Source organism: Protopterus annectens, chromosome 3.part0 (assembly GCF_019279795.1).
Source record: "Protopterus annectens isolate FY-2018-M chromosome 3.part0, PAN1.0, whole genome shotgun sequence".
Lineage (NCBI taxonomy): Eukaryota > Metazoa > Chordata > Ceratodontiformes > Protopteridae > Protopterus > Protopterus annectens.
Genome location: NC_056731.1, coordinates 1,942,905,015 through 1,942,928,826, shown reverse-complemented (window position 1 = coordinate 1,942,928,826; position 23,812 = coordinate 1,942,905,015). Strand labels below are relative to the sequence as shown.

Below are 23,812 nucleotides of genomic sequence, written 5' to 3'. Positions count from 1 at the left end.
CTGCTAATTGAACTCTAATGGTAGCTGCAGCAGCTCCTTCCTTGAAAAGTTTAGTCAGAAATTCCAGTAAAGATGGGATTGGAGATAGGTAGGGATCAATATCATTCTGAGATGCCCGTAGAGAAAATCTCTTCCATTTGCTAAGATGTAATTTTCTGGTAGATGATTTATGAGAGGATGTTATAATATGTTGGGCCTCTGCTGAGAGGTTGTAAATCCTGGCTATTGTTGGAATTGGATCAGCCAAGCTGTCAGTTTGAGGGAATGAAGAGAAGGATGAAGAGCACCCAATGAATGGGTCAGTAGATCCTGAACTGGGTCCAGGATCCAGGGTTCTTCCAAAAGATGAGTCTGAAGGAAGGGAAACCAAATTTGCCAAGGCCAGTAAGGGGCTATTAAGATTATGGTCCTTCCCAGAGACTTTACTTTCTGTAATACTTTGGGTATCAGAGGGAAGGGGGAAAGCCATAAAGGAGACCCAGGGACCAATTGTGCACCAGTGCATCCCTTGGGGAATCCCCCCCCCCGCGGGGGGGGGGGTCAGGGGAAAGTAGCTGCTGCATTTCGTGTTTGTTGGGGTTGCAAAGAGATTGCAGCAAGACTGGCCCCACCTGTGGAATATCTGTTCCACTACTTGTTTCTTTAGGGACCACTCGTGAGGCAAAAGAATTGCCCTGCTTAGCTTGTCTGCTATCACATTGGACCTCCCCGGGATGTGCATTGCTATCAGAAAGCGCTGGGTGGAATTTGCCCACTGCCATACTCTCATGGCCTCTAGACACAGGGGATAAGATTTGGTTCCTCCTTGTTTGTTTATGTACCAGACCACTGACATGTTGTCTGTCTGAATTGCAATTGTTCCCGGATGTAGAAAGTCTTGAAAGTACTGCAATGCTAGAAGTACCGCTCTCATCTCCAGAACATTTATATGCAGATGAGCCTTGTGTTTTTTCCACGTGCCTTGGGTTGTACTTCCCTGATAATGACCCTCCCACCCTATCAAGGAAGAGTCCGTGGTCACTGTGGCTATGGGATTGGGTAGAACGAATGGACGGTCCTGAGTTACCTGTTGAGATGTCAGCCACCACTGAAGGTCCTTCATGCACATATTCGCTATGATGATTTGATGTGACATTGGGAGTTCCTGAAAGGACCATTGAGATAAAAGGAGCCACTATAAAACTCACATGTGCATTCGAGCGAGGGGAATGGCTATGATCGCTGCCGCCATTGATTCTAGCAATTTGAGTACCATTGAGACTGGGGGACACAGTATCAAAGACAAATACACTCAAGAAATATATATATTCAGAAGTACAACAAATACCAACACTAATACTTCACAAGTAACTATTGCTCTGTAAATAAAAGGGTTCTAACTCTAAATATGCACACTGAAACAACTACTAAAGCCTTGTAAAAAAAAAGGCTCTAAGAAAATTTAACTATCAGTTTTAATTTAAGCTAAAGTTAAACTGTCTGCCCTGTAAAAAAAGAAGGGCTCTAATTTAACAGATACACACACACACACACACACACACACACACACACACACACACACACACACACACACACACACACACAATATAAATGCTAGAGATAGGGAAAAGAAAAGGCCTAATAACACGGCCACTAATATATACTAATTTAACTATAGAAGAAACTAACTGTTATTATCTATGCTTTAAACTGATTACTTAAATAACTTACTAACAGGCTAAACTATTATAATCACTAATTTAACAGAATTAAAGAAAGTTATTCACTGGCCAGAGCTGGTGAACGTCCGATCAAGTTGCAGTGGCAAACAAGATCTGGGGGAAGACCAGGGTGCATCATGGGATAGGGAGTTGGTGAGTAAGAATGAACGTTGAGATAGAAGAACTTCATATCAGAGGTTTCCAATATATGGATATTAGGTCTGCAGAAGAGGAAAGCTGAAAAAGGGCTCTTGTTAAAGATTCTAAAACCAAGCTGAGGTCCCAAGGGGGAAAGGTTCTTTTATTGGAGGATGCAGGAGGAAGGCTCTTTTCAAGAAGACCTTGCATAGCTTGTGTGAATTGACAGAATAGTTGTGAAAACCATTATGAAAGTTGGAAATGGATGCCTACAGTCCTTTAATCTCACAGTAACCAGAGCCAGACAAAAATTTAATTTGACAGGGATTGTAATACCACTGAAATAGAAGTGGAAAAGGAATCTATACCTTGTTCATTAGCCCATGTGGAGAAACATTTTCATTTACGTCTGTAAACTTTACGAGTGGATTGTTTTTGTGAACCTGACAAAAATGCATATGGAAGAGTCTTTGGACATCAATGAAAATGGAGAAACAATGTAGTCAACCTAACATTCAGTAGATTCAGGTGAGCCTGCCTTGATGGATGAAAGAAAATCTGTGTAGGTAGCTAGATGCCACAGGTGCTTCATTAAGTGAGGCCTGAGCAAGGGCAACTAGATTTTTTAAGCCAGAATAGGACAATGAAGATCACTGTGACATGCCATTACTTTCTGTAAATTCTGGAGAAAAGAGACAAAGGTGTACAGAAGCCTGCAAACTAATGACAGATTAGAGTGTCTCTTGGTGACTGTCACTCAGGAGGGTGAAATAGCTGAAGCACTTGGTGATGGATGCAGATGCAGAAAGGCCTCAAGGCTGGCTCCTGGAGTTGAAGACTTAGTGAGCTACTATTACATTGAAAGAATACATGTGAGGCATTAGGATGGGCCTGCTGAGCCAGTGTGCTAGGCAGGCTGGCCTTCCCCAGGATGGTCTGTGTAATCAGAAAGTGGTGCAAATGAATCACCCATATCTTCATGGTCTCTCTGCAAAGTGGGTGGGGGTATAGTTCCTCCTTGCTTGTCTATATACTACATTAAATTCCTGCAGTGCAAGGAGAACTGCCCTCATCTCAAAGATGTTGATATGAAGATTGACTTTTACATGTGTCCATGTCCCTTGACCATTCCTACCTTGTAATGCCCCCTAACCACAAACATGAGTTATCTGTGGTGACTGTTGCTGAAGGCAGTGGAAGAATAAAGGGCCTTCCCTTAATTACTGTTGGACAGGTTACAACCAATTCAGATAATGTCTGCACAGTTGGGTTATGTGTACTGGAGCTGAGAGATGATTTGAAAGATGGAATCAGCCAATCATCTAAGTATGGGAATACTTGGATACTACTGAAGTCTCAGATGAGCTGCAACTACTGCCATGTACTTGGTGAAAGTCCAGGGGGATATAGTGAGACCAGAGAGCAGAGCTCCCAGCAGAAACAGCCTGGATGTTTCAGCAATCTTGATGAACAGGAATATATCCTGTAGGTCTGTCAAGCACATCCAACTGTTTTCCTTCAAGCAGAGGAAAATCTCTTGCACCATGACCATTCTGAAAGGGGTCTTCGTAACGGTGAAATGTAGGCAACTGAGATCTACGATTGACCTAAAGTCCTTGTCTTTCTTTGGAACTAACTCTCTCTGGTCTGTTGGAACCTCTTTGGCTCTTCTTCCCAAAACAGTGATGATTTCTCTTTTTGCAACTTTTAGTTTGTGGGAGTCAGACATCTGGGAGCAGCTAATACTGATGGAGAAGGGGTGGGAAAAGGGTATCATACTACCCCTGGATACTATCTCTATCACCAAGTTGTCTTGCAAGACGGCTATCCATGCAAATGAATTGAAAGACATGAGCAGCCCCCAAATGTCTCCAGAGTTGAGCAGACAGGAATGCCTTCAGGTACATTGGGACTGCTTGCCCAAAAATAGGTCCTGAAATTCCTAGCTCTGAATACCTCCATGACCTCTTGGTCAACGTCTGTTGAAAGGACTTCCTCTGCCATGGCTAACCCTGTTTAAACAGGAGTGAAAGGCTTGATATTGCAGTTTCTGAAACCATAGACACTTTGACTCCTTCTGATTCCTGCTACAGGATCTCTGAAAGCTCTCAAATCTAACATGCATGGCGAACAGTATCTTAAATTCTTGCTCACACCTCAGTAAACAGTCTTTCACTGTCCAAAAAGGGTGGAACCATCACATCATAGGATGCACTGGAAAATGGTGCCTTCCTTAAAATTGTCCATAAATTTGCACAGTTGAAGACAGGTATGACACCTCAAAGTAATGCCTGTTCCCAGCATTTGTGCTACTCCATCAGATGCTTTATGTAACAGCTGCATAAAAAGACTGGTAATATTCAAAATGGTATGTATAGTAGCCTTAGGCTGTTTTTTGACTCGACCATGGGTGACTGTCACAAAGAATCTAAAGCCTGTTCCACTAAATTTCTTTGGAAGTTGAACTGGTGTTGCATATTTCAGTGCCCTCAGGGCAAAAGTATCTACGGTGTTCCCCTTTCTGTCCAATGCTCTAGACTCATTGTTAGGTAAATGGACAGCAGTTGTATCATCCAACAGTTCTTATTAGGCAACTGTTGCTACAAATATAGAGTCCATCAGAGGCCCCTTGGACTAGAGCTGCCTATCCTTAGGGGGACAAAGAATTTTGCCTAACTTCTGAGAAACATACTTAGCAGTGGCTAAATTCTGCCATGCCTCTTGACAGCCAAATCTATATGATGATCGTCAAGACAGCTCACCCAGGAGGTAGAGGGAATAAGGAATGAGAAACCTCAAAAAGCACCTCCTCATTCTATGGCAGTGGGCCAAGATCCCCTCTGATGCAGCTAATCAAAGATTTTGCCAAATGTGGCATTTTATGTAGGGAATTGAAGGGAACCATTTTGCTCATCCAAGTCTGTGTTAGACACTAGGTACTCCACAGGGAGTCCACATGCCTCCGCTTGCATGTCCTTTTCCTGGGAATATCTATGAGGCTGGTCGAAATCCCCAGAGGACTCACTGAACCTGTGTCAGCTCCCTCAGGCTTCCTGTTCTGCGCTAATAAAGGGTCATCTGATGAGTGAGCTGAGGGATCAACTGCTGGGTACCAGGGCTGGAGCTGACATTAGTGGATGTTATACAAGCTCTCTCACAGGAGTGAGCAAGCATCCTCTCTGTTGCACTGAATACCAACCCTGGATCTGTTTGCACTGGACAGCCCCAACCTGGGACAGTGTCCATCCCCACCAAAGTGGACATAAGTGATAAAGAGGAGGGAAGCCCTGAGAATGACAACCTGGAGGGTCTCGAGATGGAAACTAGTGCCAGTCTATCAAAGGCTGTGGACTGTAATACTGAGAATGGCACCAAATGAATCAACACTGAAGAAGGTGCAAATGACTCAACACTGAATAATTGGCTCCAAAAATCCTTTTTCACCGAAGGTCTCAGTCTTCACTTAGGACAATGAAGAAATAACAGGAAATGGGTTATAATACGTAAACAAGACATCCAAATGCTTATATTGCATATCCTTGACTGTAAATCCTTGAAAGTTCAAGTTACATGCAAACTAACCATATAGCTCAAAGGTACCCCCCCCCTCTCCTTTCTTCTTCTTTTTTTTTTTGGTATATATACCAACTCCAAGGTTGCACAACATGGAGCAGTGCACAACAGTCTATCATGACTGAGCAGTGATTTCTGAAATACTGAGTCATGGGGACAGAGGAGTAAGCCCTTGAAATGTCATTTGTTTTATTTATAATGTAATGGTACATCTGTACTGCTGATGAAATCTCATTGTCAATGTCTTGCAGCTAGTAAAGTCTAAAAGAAATAATATGCTGAATAAGATACTCAAAGAAGTCAGAAAGTCAGCATGTTTCCATTTCTTGATCTTTTAGTTAAAAAACAGTGAAAACAGGTAGTTTGGCAGCGGGATTGTCTATATGTAATGTACCTGCTTCCTCGTCTCTTTAAATTAGACAAGACCCAGTAATTCCATCTGGATCGTTCTGAATCTTCATATGCACTGTGTCGGTTCAGATAAGCTTCATCACTGCAATCTTCAAACTGTAAAGAAAAGAAAAACGAACATCTATTAGTTTTTCCTCCGCATATAAATCATTTACTGCTTATAGAGGGTTAAGGATGAGAAAACTACAAGACAGATATGAAGATTATGACATGCAACAGCAATGAAATTTTGTTACTTTTTAATGTATACCATGCTATCTTTCCAGAAAGACTGGATTCTTCATTCAGTTCATACAAGTCTGAAACTGGCCTACATGGGAGAGGTCTTTTGCCATACAGAAGAGGATAGGGAGCAAGTCTGGCTGATGCATCTCCACCACCACCCCCAATTGTAATCACTTTGATACTTAATGTTGATAGAGAATACATTTGTAAGTACTCAGTTTTCAGTTCAGTCTAAGGCAGTCATCCTGACAACAGGAAAATCTGAACCTAGCATTCATATCAGATTTCATCTAATCTGTCTACAGAAGACTTATAAGAGAAAAGCATCTTATTCATAGTATGCCTTACAATATTTAAATACAGTAATATAAAACTAATAAAGCACATGTTAGCCAATTAAGAAAATGCTGTGATAATGTGCCCATTACAACTCAGGCAGTGATGCCCAGTGTACTATTATTAACTTATTTAAATTGGTGAATATGTGGTGTAGTGGTAGAACTCTTACCTGCCATGCAGGAAATTTGGGTTTGATCCCCAGTCAATGCTTATATCACTCCAGTGGCTCTACTTGATAGAGGCAGTGGGAACTAATATCAGGTGGCATGATTACAGGACACTTATATGGGCTAGGCTTGTAAAGGCTCCAGGGCCATTAGCCTAGTGGAAAAATTATCTGCCATCTCTTTATTTTTGAAATGACAACACAGAAAGGTGCTTAAAATAAGCAGTCAGTGCAGTAAGAAGAGCTATTACATTCTATCTGGTGGATTATACACCCACTTTGTGCTAGGAGACAGTGGCTGGTTGAAACTGGCCAAGAGTCAAGCGCAAACTGAATGTGCAATCCATCAGCTGTAATACAACAGCTGATTCTGCTACACTGGATACAAATGCTGCATTAGCTGAACTATCACATTTAGCGAACAAAATAGGTCTCCAATTATAACAACAAGACAAATAAACAAATGAATAAATAAATGAAGAACCTGTCTAACCTTCACTCCTGGCTAAAATCACACCTTCACTAACAGTCCTATTTCTGTCTAAAATATAACGGCACTAATGATGTCTTCTTCCTCATTCCCTCCTTCATGTCTACTTTCACAGCTGTTACCTGCTCTTTCTTTTGTCATATTTTATCTTCTGTTATACAGCACATATATATTCCTTTCTTCTCCTAATACTTCTTCACTCCATATAGACTTGTTCTCCCTTTCTTTTTACCACTTCTTTATACTACTTTTTTGCCGTTTCTGTTATTGCTTACATCCTCTTTCATATGTTCACAGGTAAGTATAAGGCTGGCTGCCCTTGTAGGCCATTTTAAGCTTAGCCAACTTCCCTTTTTGTGCTTGAAATAATCTATCCCATTTGATTACAGATTGGCCTTACTAATTCCATGGTCAATAATTATACATTGTCCCTAATAGGAATAACTGGGATCATACCATAGATAATTTGAGGGGACCCATGCATGGGATAAAGTATTTAGGATCTGCATCTGTCCATTAGTAGTACAGTGGGCAGTCCTGGGGTAAATTTTCTGTTTCCCATCCATAGATCTAAGCTGGACTCGAAAATGGACAGAAATTAACTTTGTTTTATGCGGATGGGGAGTCTCTTCCACAACAGTGGTATGTTCTGAGAAATATACCTATCACTCCAAACTATTCTGTTGATGTTGTAGAAGAGGTTTCATTCATTATACTGAGCAATTCTGATGCCATTTGACTTGCTGATGTGCAGTAAATCTATCAGTAATAGGTCAGAGGATGTATTTTATGCCAGACACAGGTCACCTCTTAGCAGTCTGTAGGATACTAAGTATAGTGACAGGGCTTTGTGTCGGCTCATGTAGGACATGTTGTTAGGTCTTGTATCATTTTAGTAATGGATCTCCATGGGCGTTCCGGTTGTTTCATGTGTCTGGACCCATACATGCCACAGGGGGCATTATACTCAATGACTGGCTTAAAGAGGACTGAGTAAAGAGGGACGATGACATCCTTAGACCCAGACACAATTCCTTTGTTTATAAGCTGTGCAATATAGAAGGATTTTCTTACAGCAATAGACAGGTATCGGTCACATGTTAGGTCGCTGTCCACATAAGTTCCTAAATGCCGAATGGCTATGTCAACTCTTACGAAAGTATTGTCAATGTGGTTGTTCCCTATGGTAGATGACTTCCCAAAGGATAGAATAATGCATTTTGTGGCATTTGGTTTCAAACCATGATTTTGACACCAGTTATTTATTCAAGACAAAACTTCCTCTAGAATGCCAAAGTCATTTGTGGATTAAACGACTGCTCCTATCTTGCAGTCATCTGCAAACATAGTTAGCCAGTGCCCTTAGGTATTAGCTTTTACTGAAAAAAAAAAAAATTATGCCAAATAGGACAGGTCCCAGCACAGAACCCTGGGGGGCTCCACTGATGACTGATCTCTTTGTAGAGGTAACTTCCCCTATTTTGAGTATCTACATCCAGTCTGTGAGCCACTTGAAAATCCTGAGTGGGGAAGTGTGTCAAAAGCTTTGGCCAGGTTGAAGTATGTGGTGTATACCATTTTACCATCATCCATTGCTTTGGTGACCTTTTCAAAAAAATCCACCAGGCTGAGTAAGCATGACTTGCCTTGAAGCCAGACTGGAACGGATCTAGTGTTTGCAGCATCCCTATTTCTTGATTGATTAATTCCATGATAAGTCTCTCCATAGCTTTACACAAAAGGCTGGTCTGACTTATGAGTCTATAATTACCTGGGTCTGTTGAAGGTCCTCCCTTATGCAAGGGAATGACTGTAGCTGTTCTCTTTTCACTTGGTACAAAACCTGTAAGGAGGCTGAGATTAAACAGCGTTGTTAGGGGTGTAGCTAAATCATGCTTCATACTATTTAAGATGCACCCAGGGATATTGTCAGGAGCCATCGATGCCGTATTTTTAGCTTTTAGGACTTGGTGTTGTGCGAAAGCTGGAGAGGAGCCAGTTTCAGGTATATCTAGAGGGAGAGATGGGAGACAGGAGTAAAGTTAGGGCTAAATTTAGTGGCCAGTAGGTTAGCTATATCTTTAGCCTCAGTGTAGGTAACATCACTCACAATCAGCTCAGTACACTGCTGCATTGTGTTTTTGAATTTACAAATATAACTAAAAATGCCTTGTGATTCTCTAGGGCTTGGATAGCTATTTAAGACTCAAACTCTGGTGGATTTTATTAAGCTCTTGAGTTGTTTGTTTACTTCAGTGATGAGGCTCTAACTAACTCTCCTACCCTATAAATTAAAAATTAATATCAATTGTTTTTACTTATGCATTATACTGTCTTTTAGCTTACCGTACATGGACCAAACTGTATGTATAATGATTTTGTAATCTCTGTCTAAATTGCTAAATGTACTTTTGTAGAACTCTTCTCTTCAGACGTCCGCTGAAAATGGGCTCTTTTATCCTAGTTGGATTTTCCCAGTAAACAAGTGTCATTACAATAAATAAATAAAATAAATTACTTTTCTTAAATTGTGCTCAGCTGAACTCCTGTTGACAGAAAACAATTAAATACAGATCTTAAAGAATTTCTTTCTAATGCATGACAAGGGCTCGTTATGTAAGAAGAGTGATCAAATTATAGTCTTGTTCCACTGCTTTGTCTATATCATAAAACTCATTATGCCCTTTAGACAACTGCAAAGTAGAGGGATACCATGAACCAGAGCATGTGTCTGTGTCACAAGGTAAAAATTAAAGTACATAAAAGCAAACAAATAAAATAAATGAATAAACTAAACTCAACAAATGAACTTGGTCAATGAACTATTACTTTGTGTGTGCTTTTACCCTGGCCTGAAAAGCATCCATTCATGTCATTCAGAGAAGTAGCTACTATTAGAGAACTAAAGCAAAACAAATACAAGTACGTTTTCAGTATGTTGATGAAGGTAACACTGATAACCACACTGAAGTCCAGCCAGAAACTTCAGGAAAACAGCCAAAAAGCTTTTTCTTCTATAGAAACGTGCCTCAGCAATTCTTCCCTCCTGCTGAATGCTAAGAAAACCAATGTATTGCCTTTCACAGCAAAATCTGTATCCTATACAAAATAACTTCTCCATCATCTCGTCAAACAACACTTCCATCAAACCTCTTTCCCAGACAAAGCAACTTGGTGTCATTACAAATAACCTCGTAAGGTTTGATATTCAAATACAACAAGCTATCAAGAAAACCTAAAGAAAAATTGGAATCCTATAGTACAACAAACACTTTTTAACTAAGCACTTCCAAAACAAATAAAAAAATAGCCCCTGTATATCTCCTACCTTCCTTAATACACACTGCCTCCATCCATACCAACTTTCAGCTATCTCTACGAACAAAAACTGACAGATTCTATAAAAATATAGCCACATTGTCTACTAACCAGTCTGTTAAATCCCACCACTACCTAGCCTTAAAAGTATTAGGATAGCTAGAACTTCCAAACTATCTCTCTATCATCCAGTCAGCAACTGTTCATAATGTAATCTACAAACCTCAAACTGTCCTGCACTGCAAGCTTTAGTGGAACCTTATACTCCTGCATGATCACTGTGCTCCATGGATAAGTCCCTATCAACCATAACTAAAACCCACAATTCTGCTGGTCTGTTCTTGTACTCAGATTATGTCTATAACCTGGAATTCTATTCCTGCCACCATCAGACAACAAAACAACCTATCCACATTCAAAAAGTTGCTAACACAACACTTTAAAAACACATGGCTCTCCTCTTGCACCTCATCAGCTTTTCTACCTTGGCATTTACATACCTACACTACCCCTATATACCTCAAAAAAAAAGCAAACTATTAATGTAAATTTTGGCTTCTATCCCTTTGCCCATACTGCCACTTCTACTGTCTCTATTTATCCCTGATAAGTTTTTCCCTCCAGTACAATTTCAACTCATACTCACCACCTTCTGCATCTACCTCATCTTCACTAGAATTTTCTTTTTCTTTGTATCATATCATCTAACAAATATAGATGCACTTCTCACCTTTCCTCACCTACTTTCTGCTTTATACTGTTATTGCCTCCATTCTCTTATTTCTTCTACCCATAAATTAAAAAAATGACATTTTAAACCTCACTGTATATATTAATTTGCCTTGTATTAATATGCAATAACTCTATAGTCTACTAAATTCTTAATCTCTCTAGTATAAGTGTTTTTCAGTTATTGTATGTTCATATTGTAACTTTAAGCTTTATATTTTTATGTTGTAAACAAATGCTTATTTTGTAGCTGGAGCTTTTCTCCCCAGGCTTCTGCTGAAAACAGACTACCACAAAGTAGTTGGACTACTCTAATCAACAAAAGCAAAATATAAAATACAAAAAAGTTAAAATATCACGTACTATAAAGAATTAAATCTGTCATGACAAATTTTTCCAGGAAAGTAAACTTCTCAAAGAGTGTAAGAGTAACTATCACTTATTAAGCTTTGCTTTTAAAGTTCAATGCCTAATGTTCAAAAATTGGCTATAGAACTCAACAGAGATCATTAAAGGCCTCACTCCATTTAAGTACTGTCCAATATATTTAATCTCCATACCATTCATGTTTCCTAAATTTAAAGATTTCTAAACTATCACTCTAATTTCTAAACACAATAAATTCCATCTCCTTCCTGCTCTAAGCTGGAAATAATTATGCCCCATGCTGTTTTGCATAATCTTGTTGTCCACCAGACACTGGTTAGTTCTTGTTTCATGGTATATAGAGTTGGGTCCCAAAGGGATACATAATTCTGTGTTGTTGGAACATTTAAAAATCCAAATAGGATCACCCCTAAACTGACTATAAAAGACAGAAAACAGGTTTAGCCTCATCAATCTAGCTTCATAATGGATACTTGATAATCTTCTTATATACCTAGCAAAGAACCTATGAACCCTGTCAAGTTTAGATACATCTGCTCTAGAGTAAGCACAAAATTCTGATTCACATTCCATAACTGGGCTAATAACCATTTTGTAAACTGGAATCATAACAGCCTCATCCTAAGGACAGCCAGATCATAATAGCATCATAATAAGTGACTGTGTATTTTATTAATATTATAGTTATATAGTTTCATACCTTTTCCATATACAAAGTTAATGAAGACAAAACAAAGGCTATAGCTGTAAATGATGTATCCACACACAAATTGGTTCAGCAATACCCATATTTATGGAGACAAATGAAAATGAAGTATTTAGGAAAATGGGTTTAAAAGGATTCTGTTACTGCAGCTAAGAATATATAGTGACTATACCAAAGACAATACAAAAATGGAAAAACTGGAAGCTCTTCTATGGATATGGATAGCAAGATATAAGCGGTAAAATATTTTTAATCTCTTTAGTTTTACACACAGGTCAAGCATATTTTTATCAAAAGTAGGAGAATTTATGGGCAGCAGTTAAAGAGCTGAAGGATTTTATCTGTGAGGGGAAGTGGGCAATGGTCAAGTGGGATAAGCTGATCTTTTTAATAGAAAAAAGTGATTTAGGATTACTGATCTGAAGAGATATTTTAGAGTTATACAGTTAAGGCTCATATACATAACACAAGCAGCAAGTTATTATTCAAAGTGGTTTAGGTATTTTGGGGTTGTTACCCTGCACCTAGGAGTTTTTGTTATTGTTATGTGCTATTAGTTATCCAATTTACGTGTATTTTTGCACATTAAACTGATGCTGTTTTACTATATTTGGTGCTGCCTTTTTTTTTTTTTTTTACTTTGCCTTGGAAATTTTAGAGCCATTGCACCTGCCATACTTGCGGGTTTTTCCTGATTTATATAAAATACTGCATAACTATAGGAATCAATCAGAGGAGGTTAGAAAAATTGGGAAGGAAGACTGAATAATCATTTCACATGAAAACAATGGGAGAACATATGTATAGCTCCCAAATATGCAACAAAACTGTAGGAGATTTAATGGTTTTGACTGGAAGTGTTTGTGTAGGTATTTTTATACCCCAAACAAACATCAAAGAGTTTTTCCTCATATAGATAGCAAATGTTGGAGGCATGATGGGGAAAAAAGAAGCAACTCAGAACACATGAACATATGCTTTTGGGAGTCTAATAAGTTGTACTCTGTAATTAATATTGGGTCAACAAATGCGTACAACTAAGAAAATTACTTTCTTGATCTGGGATACAGGATCCGAAATGCCTAAACATTTGTAAGGCCTTGTTAAGTTTAATTCTGGTGGCTGCCAAAATAGCAATTGCTAGAAAATGGAACTCAAAGTCTATACTAACTGCATGTATTGGATATTGCAACACAGACAAAAGAACTGGAACTTGAAGTGGGACCTTTAGAAAAGGGTAGGTGCAAATTACATTCAAAAAATGGAAATTGTGGGAACAATTAAGATAAAATAATCTTCTAGAGGAGTAGTGAGGTTTAAGGGAAAGCAGGAATTAAGCAAATTATGTAATGTTGGATTGATGATAATTGTATAAAAGAATATGTGTGATGTATAAGATTTACAACTGTAAACATGTTAACATAGTTTTTTTTCTTTTATATTAATGTATGTTTGCATATCTCTTAAGTGATAATTCCATAAAGGTGTTAAAAATATTTTGGTAGGTTCTACAAAGGCTTTAAGCTTATACCTAATACAGTAAAACACATAATTTCTGGTGACATCCTGAGGGGAAGTGTGGGATGTAGTAATTGCTCTAAATGTAATTTGATTATCACAGATACACTCTTTACTTCAGCTAATACAGCCAAAGTATTTGAGATCTACTAATTTATTACATTCACATATGAAAGTGTACTATATTTAGCTGTTTGCTCTTGCACTGTCTTTTGCAATGATAAGACTTCATGTCAATTTAGAAACCAGATTTCTGAATATTTACTTAAGTGACAACAAATGTTATTTCTTGCTTCCAGACCTACATCTTGAACAGTACATGACCAAGCTGAAGGCAATATAAATGTGGTAATTCCAAGAACAAAGGGTAAAGAAAAGGAATTAATAAGGCGGGGGGGGGGGTTGAGGAAGGAAGGAGACAAAACACTTCTATCACTATGGTAAGTACATAACTATCATATTTGATTTGTTTTTTCCATCCATTACTCAATGGGTGGGATAGAGTCCTCAGCTACTATCAACCTTGAGAAGTGTCACAGAAGAATATTCTGGAGGACAACTGAACTAAAGGAAGTTTTACACATTGACTGTAGATCTAACTTGTAATGAGAAATGAAGGTATGGGCATTACAACAAAACCCATGGAGGTAGCCACTGATCTAGTCAAGTAAGGCTTAGGATGTTAGGCTAAAGATAACCCTCTCTTTCTGTAAGCATGACAATTTAACTGGATAACCACCAAGAAAGAGTCACTTTAGATATCTCCTTTTCCAGTGTGACTGTGTAAAAGGAAATGTACAGTTGGTCAGTATTTCTTGTCATCTTGGAGCATTGTAAGTAAAACTGTAATTGGGGATAAACATCCAGCAGATGTAACGTATTCCCTTTTGCTGGAAAACTTTGGGAAGAAAATGGGAAGGCTTGTAGACTAGTTAAAAGATTACTCAGAAGCCACCTTTGAAAGAAAAGAACTGGTTTGTAGAGAACTCTGTCCTGTGGAAGACCATGTAAGGAGATTTACAAGAAAGGGCATTTAACTCCGAAACCCTTCTAGAAGAATTGACTGCCACCAAAAATAAGATCTTCCAAGCCAGATATTTCAAATCAACCATAGCTGTAGGTTCAAAAGAGGGTCTAATCAAGGCCTGTGAGAGAACTATAATATGCCAAGGAGGAAAGGAGTCCCTATGATGTGGCATGAGAAGGAAGGCATCCCAAGACAACCTTAGACAATTATGGGAGGAGATGGAAGATTGATTCACCCCGACATGAAAACCAAAGGTGGCTACTAGATGGACTTTGATAGTACAGTAGCTAGCTCCACTGTGGAAAAAAGATGCCCAGAAGTCCAGGACCACCGGAAGAGGGTCTGAGAAAAGGTCCAAATTTGTCTTGGAGGCCCAGAAAGAAAATCTCTTCCATTTGCTCTTATAAATCTTTCTAGGAGAGGGGCTCTGCACTGAGATCAGGATGAGAATGACTTGGGAAGAACACACATGGACTGTTTAGCCATCATTGGAATTGGAGAAATCATGCGGTTATATTGAGGGCTTGAATGTCCAGGGAAAAGATTGGAGCAGGGTCAAACACCCAAGAAGGGGGTAACAGATGAGACCAGAGGAAGAGAAGCCACACCTGTTGATCCAGAAGGGAGCATTGAGGATCACAGCAGCCTTTCTTGCCATTGTTTTCTGTAAAAAGTCTGGGATGAGAACAGTAGGGACAAAGGCACACAGAAGCCTGGGGAAAGACCAATTGTAGGTCAGAACATCCCTCACTGATTCCCTATCCTGGAGGATTAAGGAAAAAGTACTTGTTGCACATGATGCTGTAGGGGGAGGCAAAGAGATCGCAGCATGGTTGGCCCCAATGGCTGAAAATGAGAAGTTATGTACCTACCATAACGTTCCATGTTAGTTGTCTTCTCTCGCCTTCTTTCTTGCTTGATGGGTTCGGAGCCGATCCTCGGCTCCGACTCGGCACTTGCTAAGCTCGAGAGTCACTTTTACCAGCTCGAGGCAGCCCCATATCCCATGATGCAAGGCGGTAAGTACCCAGATCTCGTTTGATAACAAAAGGTAATAGCACCTAGCATAATAACTTCCCAAAGGAAGAAAGAAGGAGAGAAAAAACCTGAAGGATGGTAGAAGGACCATGCTTGTATGGACTTCAGAAGCATAATTCCTTGTAGAGAAGGTCTGTCCAGGCCTGGGGGAAGGAGGGAGGGTCGCAAGAAAGAAGGCGAGAGAAGACAACTAACATGGAACGTTATGGTAGGTACATAACTTCTCAATGTTAAGTTGTCAATCTCGCCTTCATTCTTGCTTGATGGGACCGCGTCCCTAGCACCTCTATCCTGGGTGGCTCAATGGAACAGACTCTTGAGAACTGTAGAGCCAAAACTGGCTCTATCCCTGGAGGCCAAATCCAATTTGTAATGGGAAACAAATGTATGAGGAATGGCCCAAGTGGCTGCTGCACAAATAGTGTCTAAAGGAAGTCTAGCTTGAAAAGCTGTGGAAGTGGCTAAGCTTCTGGTTGAATGTGCTTTAGGTTTCGAGCACAGCTGTTTTCCCCTGAGCTGATAAATTTCAGAGATGACGGAAGAAAGCCATCTAGACAAGGTCACTTTTGAGACAGGAAGGCCTTTCTTGTTATCAGCATAGGAAACAAAGAGTTGATCGGATTTCCTGAATTGTTTTGTTCTGTCCAAATAATATCTGAGTTGGTGGTGGACATCAAGATAATGCAATTTTTGTTCCGATCTGTTTGCATAGTTTGGAAAAATACAGGGAGATCAATAGCCTGATTCAAATTAGTCTTTGAGGCGACCTTAGGCAAAAAGGTCGGATTAGTTCTCAATGATACCCTGTCTTTGTGGAAGACCAAATAGGGGGGGCGAACAGATAGAGCATGAAGTTCAGACACCCTCCTAGCAGAAGTAATAGCAACCAGGAATAAAGTTTTCCATGAAAGAAATTTCAGGGAACAAGAAACAGCTGGCTCGAAGGGAGGAAGAATCAAGGATGTCAGCACTAAATTTAGGTCCCATTGAGGAGGAGGACTCCTAACTGGAGGTTTCAGGAGGAAGATTCCTTTCAAGAAGGCTCTACAAAGCCTGTGGGACATAATGTTGTGATCTGCGAACCCGACATGAAAGTTCGAGATAGCGGCCAATTGAACTTTGACTGTGGAGGAAGAGGAGCCCGCGTGAAAAATCTCCGCTAAGAAATCCAAAACTGCTTGTACTGGAGCAGTGAAGGGATCAATATTTTTGGCTTTAGCCCAATAAGAAAAACGTTTCCATTTGCTAGTATAAATCCTCCTAGTGGAGGATTTTCAGGAAGCTACTATGATGTCTCTAACAGGGTTAGAGATCATAGGAAGCCTGGCTAAGGAAGGAAGTGGAGCAACCATGCTGTGAGGTTGAGAGAAGGGATAGACCTGTGCAGCTGACCGGATTGGTGAATCAGAAGATCTGGCACTGGGTCCAGATGCCACGGCTGCACCAAAAGGTGACGATGGAGGAACAGAAACCAAATTTGTCGAGGCCAATAAGGAGCAATGAGAATCATTTTGGCTCTCATAACGGTTGCTTTCTGGATAACTTGAGGGATCAGAGGAAAGGGAGGAAAGGCATAAAGAAGTCCCTGGGGCCAATCCTGGGTCAGAGCGTCTCTGGGGGGATAGCCTGGCAGTGGGAAGAGAGAGAAGAAATCTGGGCATTTGCTGTTTTGGGGAGTAGCAAAAAGATCGCAACATGGGCGACCCCATTCCAGAAAAATCTCTTCCACTATAGATTGTTTGAGAGACCACTCGTGAGGCATGAGAATAGCTCTACTTAATCTGTCCGCTAAAATGTTGGTTTTCCCAGGGATATGCGTTGCTACCAGAAACCGATGAGAGGAGATCGCCCATTGCCAAAGTCTACGCGCTTCTCGACACAAGGGGTAGGACTTGGTTCCGCCCTGTTTGTTGATATACCACACTACAGACATGTTGTCTGTGTGGACTGCAATTGTCCCCAAGGGAAGAAAGTTGTTGAGGGCTTGCAACGTTAAAAGCACTGCTCTCATCTCTAGGACATTTATGTGCAGGTGGTATTCGAAAGGTTGCCACGTCCCATGAACCATCCTGCCCTGATAATGCCCCCCCACCCGATCAGGGAGGCATCCCTAGTGACAGTGGCTACCGGGAATGGGGGTACAAAGGGTCTGCCTTGGTGAATCTGGGGAGAAGTAATCCACCAAGCAAGATGATTCTTGCATATCGGTGTCACCAGTATCTGGTGACGCATCGGAAGTTGTTGGTAAGACCACTGAGTGAACAACATCCACTGAAGAAGGCGCATATGGAAGCAAGCCAGGGGAAGAAGGGTAATGGCCGCAGCCATGAGGCCCAACACCTTTAGAACCATTCTGGCCTGTACCTTCTTGCTGGCTAGAATGATCCTGACGTGACTTTGAATGTCTGAGATTCTTTGATCTGTAAGGGTAGCTGACATCCGAACAGTGTCTAAGTTTGCGCCTATGAAAGTAATAGACTGGCAAGGCAATAAGGAGGATTTTCCTGAGTTGATCGAGATGCCCAATTAAGAGCAAAGATTTATTGTATAATCCCTGGCTTGAAGAAGCTGATGCCTGGTGGTGGCTGAAAGGAGCCAGTCGTCGAGATACGGAAACACCTGGAATCCTTGACGTCTCAGGTGAGCCGTTACCACTGCCATACATTTGCTGAACACTCTGGGGGCTGTAGTGAGACCAAAGGGCAGGGCTCTGAACTGGAAATGACTGGACCCCAGCCGAAAGCGGAGAAATCTCCTGGAGCGTCTGTGAATTTTTATGTGATAGTACGCATCCTAAAGATCTATTGAGCACATCCAGTTGTCCTTCTGTAAGAAGGGCAGAATTGACTGAAGAGTGACCATTCGGAATCTTGTCTTCCTCACAGACTTGTTGAGTCTGCTGAGATCCAATATTGGTCTCCAGTCTCCCGTCTTTTGGGGACCAAAAGAACCTTGAGTAGATTCCGGCTCTGAATGATCTGTTGTAACTGGCTGAATGGCTCTTTTGCAGTAGTTTTAAGACTTCTAACTCTGCAATTTCCCTTAGACCGGTGGTACATCTGGAAGGGAATTTGAGTGATAGAAAGGACTTTCCTCGAAAGGAATTTTGTAACCCTCGGATATGATCGACTGTACCCATCTGTCTTGAGTGAGGGAACGCCAGGCTTCTGGGTACAGCGATAGTCTTCCCCCGACTGCCTCCAAGGATGGACAGCCGGGCAACATCTCAGGGATGCTGAAAGGGCTTGTCAGAGAGAGGCTCTCTGCTTCCCTGGTTTTGTGGACCCCCTCTGCCTCTAGAGCGGCATCTGTTATTGTTACCCCCTCTGCCTCTAGGGGTAAACTGACCACATGAATCCGGCGTGACTGCTTGGGATTTGCGGAACCACATTTTGCCACCCTTCTGCCCTTTGGGGTAAGGTCTAGAAGGGGTGGAAAAACGGACCCCTACGGCAGAAAGAGTCTTGCCGTCCTGCTCACACCTGGTCAACGTTTCCTTTACTTGAGGACCAAACAAAGCTGAGCCATCAAAGGGAGAGTTTGTGAAGGACGCCTTAAAGGGATCTGCAAAATTACAGAGCCGCATCCAGGCTTGGCGTCTAAGAGCCACACCTGTACCTGCGGCCCTACTCGCTCCATCTGCAGCATATGATATCAGTCGCATGGAGGAGTTAGCAATAGAATTAAGGGTTCCTAGCTGCAAAGCAATTTTTTCTTGAGCCCCTGCAGCTGTAGGATCTTGTACTAGTTCACCTAGCTCCTTAAGGATATCCCTCTGGAGTCTGGTGAAGTGACATAGGTAGTTCAGCGAACGCATAGCAAAGGTCGCTGAAGAGAACATCCGCTTACCATACCTATCCATGGTCCTAGAGTCCTTATTAGGAGGATGGACAGTTACGGAAGGATCTGCAAGTTCCTTCTTAGTGGCAGCCGCCACCACCATGGCATCAGCAGGGACACCTTTCGTGAGGAATTGCTTGTCCGATGGGGCAGTAATAAATTTAGAAGGCCTCCTAGGGACTGGCTCTACAGAGTCAGGAGCAGCCCACGCCTTTCAAGCAATAACCTGCATAAGGGGGTCGAAAGGCGGAGACACCCAGGAGGTGGAGGGCCGAGATCCAAACGCCTCCAGGTATACCGACTCATCCTCAGAGGGATTATTGGTGGGCCAGTTTCCCCTCTGTCTAAGGAGTTCTAGGATGTCTGAAAAGGAGACATCCTCAGAGGGGGATCTTGGGGATCCCTCTGACTCATCTAAGTCAGTATCTGAAGTGATAGACTCGGGGGAGTCTACGTGTTTCCTCTTACAGGTCCTCTTTCGTGGAGGATCCCCTGACTGATCAGGAGAATCCTCGGAAGAGGGGGATATTCCCAGTGGGGAAACCTGAGGCGGAGGATCTCTGGGTCCGGGAGCAAGAGAAGTGGCAGAGATATCGACAGGCACCATAGAGGGAGGAGCTAAGGGAACAGACTGCTGGCTGAGTCCAGTGGCCAGCACACTCTTCATCACCTCGAAGGCTCCCCCCCCAGGGAGGGCCGAGAGAACCCGTTCCGAAGAACCAGGAACTCCAGGACCCACCGAAAGGGAAGGCTCCGAGGCAGATGTCGGAGCCGAGCTCACCAAGGCCGAGGCTCCAAGGGGAAGAGTGGGGTCGGACAAGGGTCCGATGCCACTCACCCCCTCGGAGGAGACCAGGGAAGCCCGACCACCGAATCCCTCTAAGGAAGGTCTCGAAGAGGAGATAAGAGTAGAGGCTGAAGGAGCAGAAGGAGGGGGTATCTGTCCCTCAGCCCTAGCAGAAACCATTCCCGAAGACTCCAACTCCAGACTCTGGGGTAGAGTCGAAGGAGGAACTGCAATGGGGTGTGGACTAATAGTCGTCTGTTGAGACGGACTATGTAGCATCTGGGCCAGTGCCTGTGATTTTAACAATCTACTGACCACCCTCTCTAAATCATGGTCAGAAAGCCTGGATGACCTGGATGATCGGCTCCGATGGCTCCGTTCCGAGAGGAGAGGAGATGCCGGAGCCGAAAGTATCGGCTCCAAGGAAGGGGACCTGGACCTCTTCCTCGAAGGAACCATCGGAGCCGAAGAAACTATGGAAACTGTCGGAGCCGACAACTTATCGGCACCGACAGAAAGTTTCGATGCATCGGCTCCGGCCGGAGCCGATACAGACATAAAAGTAAGGGTGTCGGAGCCGGTCGGAGCCGACACCGAAGCCTGAGCCACATGGTGATCGGAACCGATCGGCGCCGACACCGGTGACCGAACCAGAATCGGCACCGATAGCCATCGGTGCCGAAGGTTTGTGTAAACCAGGATCGGCTCCAGCCGGAGCCGATCTCGACTCTGAAAGAGTCGGAGCCGAGGCCGCAGGCTTGGACACAGAAGCCTGGGCCTTGAAAGACTTGGAAGCCTTGGTTGGAGCCGACTTAGCCGGAGAGCCCTCCGGTTTAAGTAGGCCCCTCAAAATCAGCTTGTTTCTCCTTTCCTGCAGGACTCTCTGGCTGAAAGAATGACAAATCGCACAGGAGTCCTGCAGGTGGAGAGGTCCCAGGCAGTATAGGCAAGAAGTGTGACCATCTGTCAGAGACATCTTCTGACAGCACGAGTCACACTTCTTAAAGCCTGAGACCCTTTCCTTAGACATGGTGTAAAAAGCACACACACACACAACACCTGTCCAAGAAATATTATTATCCCAAAAATGAGAAAAACTATTCTCTCACACACACACACACACACACACACCCTAACAAGGGGGGGGGTGGGATGGAAGAAGGCCTGACTAAAAACTTTAAAGGAGAGAGGGAATTCTAGTCAGAAAGGACTAAAACTAGTCTAAAACTATTAAATTTAAGTTTAAAATTAACTTTAAACTGAAAAAGGGGCAAAAGCAGTAGTGTATAAATCACTTACCAGGAGCTGGTAAAAGGAGGACCTCATCAGCGAAGCGGCAAACGAGATCTGGGTACTTACAGCCTTGCATCATGGGATATGGGGCTGCCTCGAGCTGGTAAAAGTGACTCTTGAGCTTAGCAAGTGCCGAGTCGGAGCCGAGGATCGGCTCCGAACCCATCAAGCAAGAATGAAGGCGAGATTGACAACTTAACATTGTGATCTGCCATTTTCGGGTTGAGGACAACTCCTGAGGGAAAAGGACAGACCTGTTCAAGCTATCTGCTAAAACACTGGATTTCCACAGTATGTGTGTTGCTATCAGAAAGTGGTGAGAAGACATAGTCCATTGCCATCCCCTCATGACTTCTCGACACACACAGTAAGAATGAGTTCCCCCTATTTGATGATGTGCCAGGCTACTGACATATTGTCTGTCTAGATGAATATCACACCTCTGGGGAGGGAATCATGGAAGGCTTGCAATGATAGGATGACTGACACATCTTCAGAATACTGATGTGAAGAATAGCCTCAGTGGGGGGACCATGTGCCTTGGACCACCCCATCCCAGCTGGAAAGCATCTGTGGTCAACATAGTCTGAGGAGAAGGTAGAAGAAAAGTATGACCCTGGGAAACTTCCAGAAATTCCAGCCATGACAGAGCTTGAGTTTTGTAGATTTTATTTGTGATAGAGACCTAGAGACTCATGGGCTGATGTCTGATTGACCATTATGTTGATAGGGTCCATTGGAGTACCCTCATGTGGTATCTGTCAACAGGAATCAAGATGATGGCGGATGCCATCGATCTGAGAAGATGCAAAATTAACCTTGCTGGTGGCTTCTGGCAGGAATGAACTGCTATGGTCTGTTTGTGGATAGTGGCAATTCTGGATTTGGGCAGTCTGGCTATTTGAAAGTTCATGTCCATATCTGCTGCAATGAATTATATAATCTGGACATGGTGAAGTTTGGACTTGGCTGTGTTTACAGTGATGCTTAATTGTGTGCAAAGCTGGAGCAAGGAATCACTGGCATGGGCCAGTCTTCTAGGTATGGGAACAGTCATAACCCCTGCAGTCTGAGAGGAGCTGTAGCCACTGCCATACACTTGGTGAATACCCTAGAAGCTGTGTTGAGAAGAAAGGGCAGGGCTCTATATTGGAAATGACTGGCTTCCAGCTGGAAGTGAAGAAACCTCCTGCAGCATCAGTCCATATTTATATGGTAATATGCACTTTGAAGGTCTATCAAGCCTATCTAATCGTTCTTTCTCACCAATGACTGTACCATTACCATCCAAAATTTTATTTGTTTCACATATCGGTTCAGATAATTGAGATCCAAAATTAGCAAGAGGTCCCCATTTTTCTTTAGCACTAAGCACTAAGAACCTTCAGTAAATTCTGGATCCTTGTTGGTCTAGTGGGACCTCCAGGACAACTCGATTGCTTAATAGCTTTTTTATTTCTAGTACTGCCACTTTTCTCTGGGATGGTGGAACATTGGGAAGTTTTCTTGAGTGAGGGGGTAAGAGAGAAAGGGATTAGAATAGCCTCTGGTTATGATTTTCTGTACCCAAACCTTTTGAGTGACAGACATCCAGGCCATGGGATGCAAGGATAAGTGCCCCCCCCCCCAACTGCCTCAAGAGTGCGACAGTCAGGCAACTACTTAGGAGTCTAGTAAGGCCTATCTGAAAACGGATCCCAAAAGCCTTGGTTTTGTGGACCAACTCTGCTGCAGAAATAACATCCTCCATTAGAGATCCCCTTCTGCCTCAGGTGGATCTATCACCAGATGTGCCAGGCACAAAACTTTGCAGTTGGTAGAACCACAGCTTATTTTGGCTCTTAGAGAAGGACTTTGGGGGGGGGGGGTGTAGAAAAATGGATCCCTATGACAGACAAGGTTTTCCCATCTTGTTCACTTCTGGATAACATCTCTGTAACTTTCTGTCCAAAAAATGTGTCAAGTCAACATGAAACATAGATAAATATTTTTTTAAAGTGCTCTGTAAAGTTGCACAGGCACATCAAGGCATGCCTCCTTACAGTTATGTCGGTGCTTGTGCTCTTGAAGTCCTTTCTACTGCATTGGAACTGAGATGCATAGTCACGTTCAAAAGAGATTGAAGGG

At 42.4% G+C, this 23,812-nt stretch overlaps 1 protein-coding gene across 1 annotated transcript in view; it reads right to left on the bottom strand.

Annotated features, from left to right (window-relative positions):
- The window catches only part of LOC122797198 (KAT8 regulatory NSL complex subunit 1-like), a 1,944,458-nt gene that overhangs the window by 110,035 nt on the left and 1,810,611 nt on the right, over positions 1–23,812 (bottom strand). Inside the window, exon 11 of the mRNA XM_044066025.1 lies at positions 5,806–5,918. Coding sequence (XP_043921960.1) covers positions 5,806–5,918 — 113 coding nt within the window. The remainder of the gene's footprint in view (positions 1–5,805; positions 5,919–23,812) is intronic.